General features: G+C 56.6%; 1 protein-coding gene across 1 annotated transcript in view; it reads left to right on the forward strand.

The window, feature by feature from the left end:
- Positions 1 to 2,365: 2,365 nt before the first annotated feature.
- The window catches only part of LMOD1 (leiomodin 1 (smooth muscle)), a gene marked incomplete at both ends in the record, with an annotated part of 1,337 nt that continues 614 nt past the window's right edge, over positions 2,366 to 3,088 (forward strand). The window contains 1 exon segment of the mRNA XM_008949176.1: positions 2,366 to 3,088. Coding sequence (XP_008947424.1) covers positions 2,366 to 3,088 — 723 coding nt within the window.

Here is a 3,088-nt window from a genome sequence, read left to right on the forward strand (position 1 = left end):
CTGCTCACAGCCGGGCCAGCTCCGTCCACAACAAAAAACAGCCCCCGAGGGCCAGCACTGCCCTGGCACGGGCACCACGGGGCCCTGGGCTGGCAAAGACACCCTGGCCAGGGCATCATCCGGAGGAGGAGACCAGCCCTGGCCACAGAGCAGGGTGTCTGGGCTCTGATTTGGGTGTTCAAGGCACTGGGTGAAGCTCCAGTGCTGTCCTAGCCCTGAGAGGGTCCAGGGAGCTCATAGAGACGTGCCAGCTACATCTCCCAGGGGCATCTTCCTTCATCCTTCCCCTGAAGTCCTTAAGTCCCCCCAGCAAAGATGGCATTCGCTCTGCCACCCTCTTGCCTGGTGCCTCCTCCTGCAGCCAGTGACACTGGTGGGTCTCCAGCATTGTTGTGAGCAACCTGAGGACAACCAGGCAGCCCCCAGAGCTGCAGCTCTGAGCCTGGCCTGACCACAGCTCTGCAGCCAGCGGTGTCCCAGCGTGTCACCCTCTGCTCAGCTCCACACAGAAACCCCTCAGCACAGGCTGTAACCCCCCTGCCCTGAGCAGGGACATCCCCAGCTAGAGCAGGGTGCTCAGAGCCCCGGCCAACCTCCCCTGGGATGGTTCCAGGGATGGGGCAGTGACCACCTCTCTGTGTTAAAAAATTTCATCCTCCTTTCTAGTCTAAATCTCCCTCTTTGAGTTTCAAACCACCCCCCTTGTCCTGTCCCACCAGCCCCTGCTCAAAAGTCTGTCCCCAGCTTTCTGACAGGCCCCTGGCAGTCCTGGCAGCCCCCAGCAGGTCTCCCCAGAACTTTCTCCCCAGGGCTGCTCTCCAGCCCTTCACCCCCAGCCTGGGCTGGGGTCTCCCCGACCCAGGGCCAGGACCTTGCAGGATCTTGGCTGAGTTGGAGGTAAAATAAGGGACTCAGGATGTCCAGGGCATGACTTCTTGGCACAGAGAGACAAGGAGATCCTGGGGGCAGGGGGTGCCAGCTACAGTCACCCTGCTTTGCCCAACATCTGCATCCTCCCCAGGATGGCCCCAGTTAAGCCCTTCCCTCCTGCGATGCTGTTGGACCCCAGAAGAAGTTACACTGGGAAAACATCAAGCAATAAACGTGGTGTCCCCATTTCCTCATTTCTCTGCAGGGAGCTCAAAAATCCAGCCCCCTGTTGAAAGGAGGCCAGTTTCAGGTGGCCCAGGGTTGGGTGTCAGTGCTGGGTCAGTGGATGCTGCCCTGCTTGCTCACACGTCCAGGCCAGCACGGGAAGCACGTTGGGCTCTGGACCCCACAGAGCATCCAGCTGGAAACCCCTCAGGACAGCTGGGAAAGACCTGAGGCTCACAGAGGTCCAGGCACTGGATCCATCCCTGGCTAAAGAGGTGACTAAAAAGAGGATGACTGGCAGGAGGTGTGATAGAAAAGGGTCAAACCACAGGGTCTGCTGAGGGAGGTGAGACCTGCTCACCCAGGATGCAGGAGGGTGTCCCACAGAGCTCTGGAGCCCTTTGGGAAGGGTCTGGAGGCAGGAGGAGGTGCAGATGCCTTGGAGAGCTGCGGCACCACCTCGGCACAACTGGGTCCTGCAGCCTCTGCCCACACTCAGGGTACTCGGGCACCAAACCCTTCCCTGGGCTGAACTTTCCTCCTCCAAAGCCCAGGCCCAGGCTGCCGTGTGTGAGCACGTGGTGGTGAGTCCCTGAGGTGAGGTGGAGGAGACTCTGGCCTGTGTCTGGAGTGAAACCATCATAGAATCGTGGGATCATTTGAGTTGGAAGAGACCTTTAAGATCATCCAGTCCAACCCTTCCCCAGCACTGCCAGGTCCCCACTGCCCCGTGTCCCTCACACCACATCTCCACGGCTTGGAAACCCCTCCAGGGGTGGGGACTCCACCACTGCCCTGGGCAGCCTGGCACAGCCCTGGGCAACCCTCCAGGGCAAGAAATTGTTCCTCAGGGACAACTGAAACCTCCCCTGGGGCAACTTGAGGCCCTTTCCTCTTGTCCTATCACTCCTGTCATGATCTGGAGCAGGTCACTTGCCTCTCTGAAGGGCGAGGTCTCTTGTCTCTCTCAGACCTGGCACTATCTGTCCTCCTGCTCCCCCATGGCACCTCCCCGTCGCCTCCTGGGGACCCTTTGTGATGCTCTCCCCATTTCTATCCTAAATGTCTGCTTTAGGGCAGCTCATCCCTCATAATCTAAGACCTTCCAGGACCAGGCTGTCCTGCATCCTCCTTCCCCAGCGGTGGTGCTGCCACACGGGGCCCGTGGTTGCTCCTGTGTGACAGAATTGGTGACAATGAGGCTGGGGGGGCGAGTCTGGAGGTCAGAGAGAACCATCCCTGAAATGCCTTGGTGGTTTTATCTTGCTAGGAAAGCAGATGGAGCGAGAAGAATAAGGGAGACAAGAATGAAGAAGAAAAGGGAAAGGAAACTCCTGCCAAAGACCTGGCCCGGAAACGAGATACGAAAGTGGGGAAAGACTCTAAAAAGGAAGAAAGTGTTCAGAAAACAGACCCGAAAGTTAAAGCTGAGGCTGAAACCAAAACCAAAGAGGAGAAGGCTATCAATGATAAAGTCAAGGCCATGGAGAAAAAGCTGATGGGGAAGGACAAAAAGGAGGAGGAGAAGAGTTCAGTGCTGAAGAAGGACACAGGGAAGGATAAAAAGGAGGAAGAGAAGAGTTCGGTGCTGAAGAAGGACACGGGGAAGGACAAAAAGGAGGAAGGGAAGGACAAAAAGGAGGAAGGGAAGGATAAAAAGGAGGAAGGGAAGGATAAAAAGGAAGAAGGGAAGGTCTCAGCAGCAAAGAAGGACACTGGGAAGGACAAAAAGGAAGAAGAAAAGGGTTCAGCATTGAAGAAGGGCACAGGGAAGGACATAAAGGAGGAAGAGAAGAGTCTGGGATCAAAGAAACAGGCGGAAAAAGCCTCAAAAGGAGAAGATAAGAAAGAAAAAGAGAAAAAAGAAGAGGAGAAGAGTTCAGCCGTGAAAAAACCCAAGGCAGACGAGAAGGAGAAGTCCCAGCCCGAGGCAGAAAAGGCAGCGGAGGAGAAGCAGGAGGTCAAGGCAGCAGCCGAGAGCAGCCCCTCCAAG

This window comes from Merops nubicus, unplaced genomic scaffold (genome assembly GCF_000691845.1).
Source record: "Merops nubicus isolate BGI_N331 unplaced genomic scaffold, ASM69184v1 scaffold27631, whole genome shotgun sequence".
Taxonomy (NCBI): domain Eukaryota; kingdom Metazoa; phylum Chordata; class Aves; order Coraciiformes; family Meropidae; genus Merops; species Merops nubicus.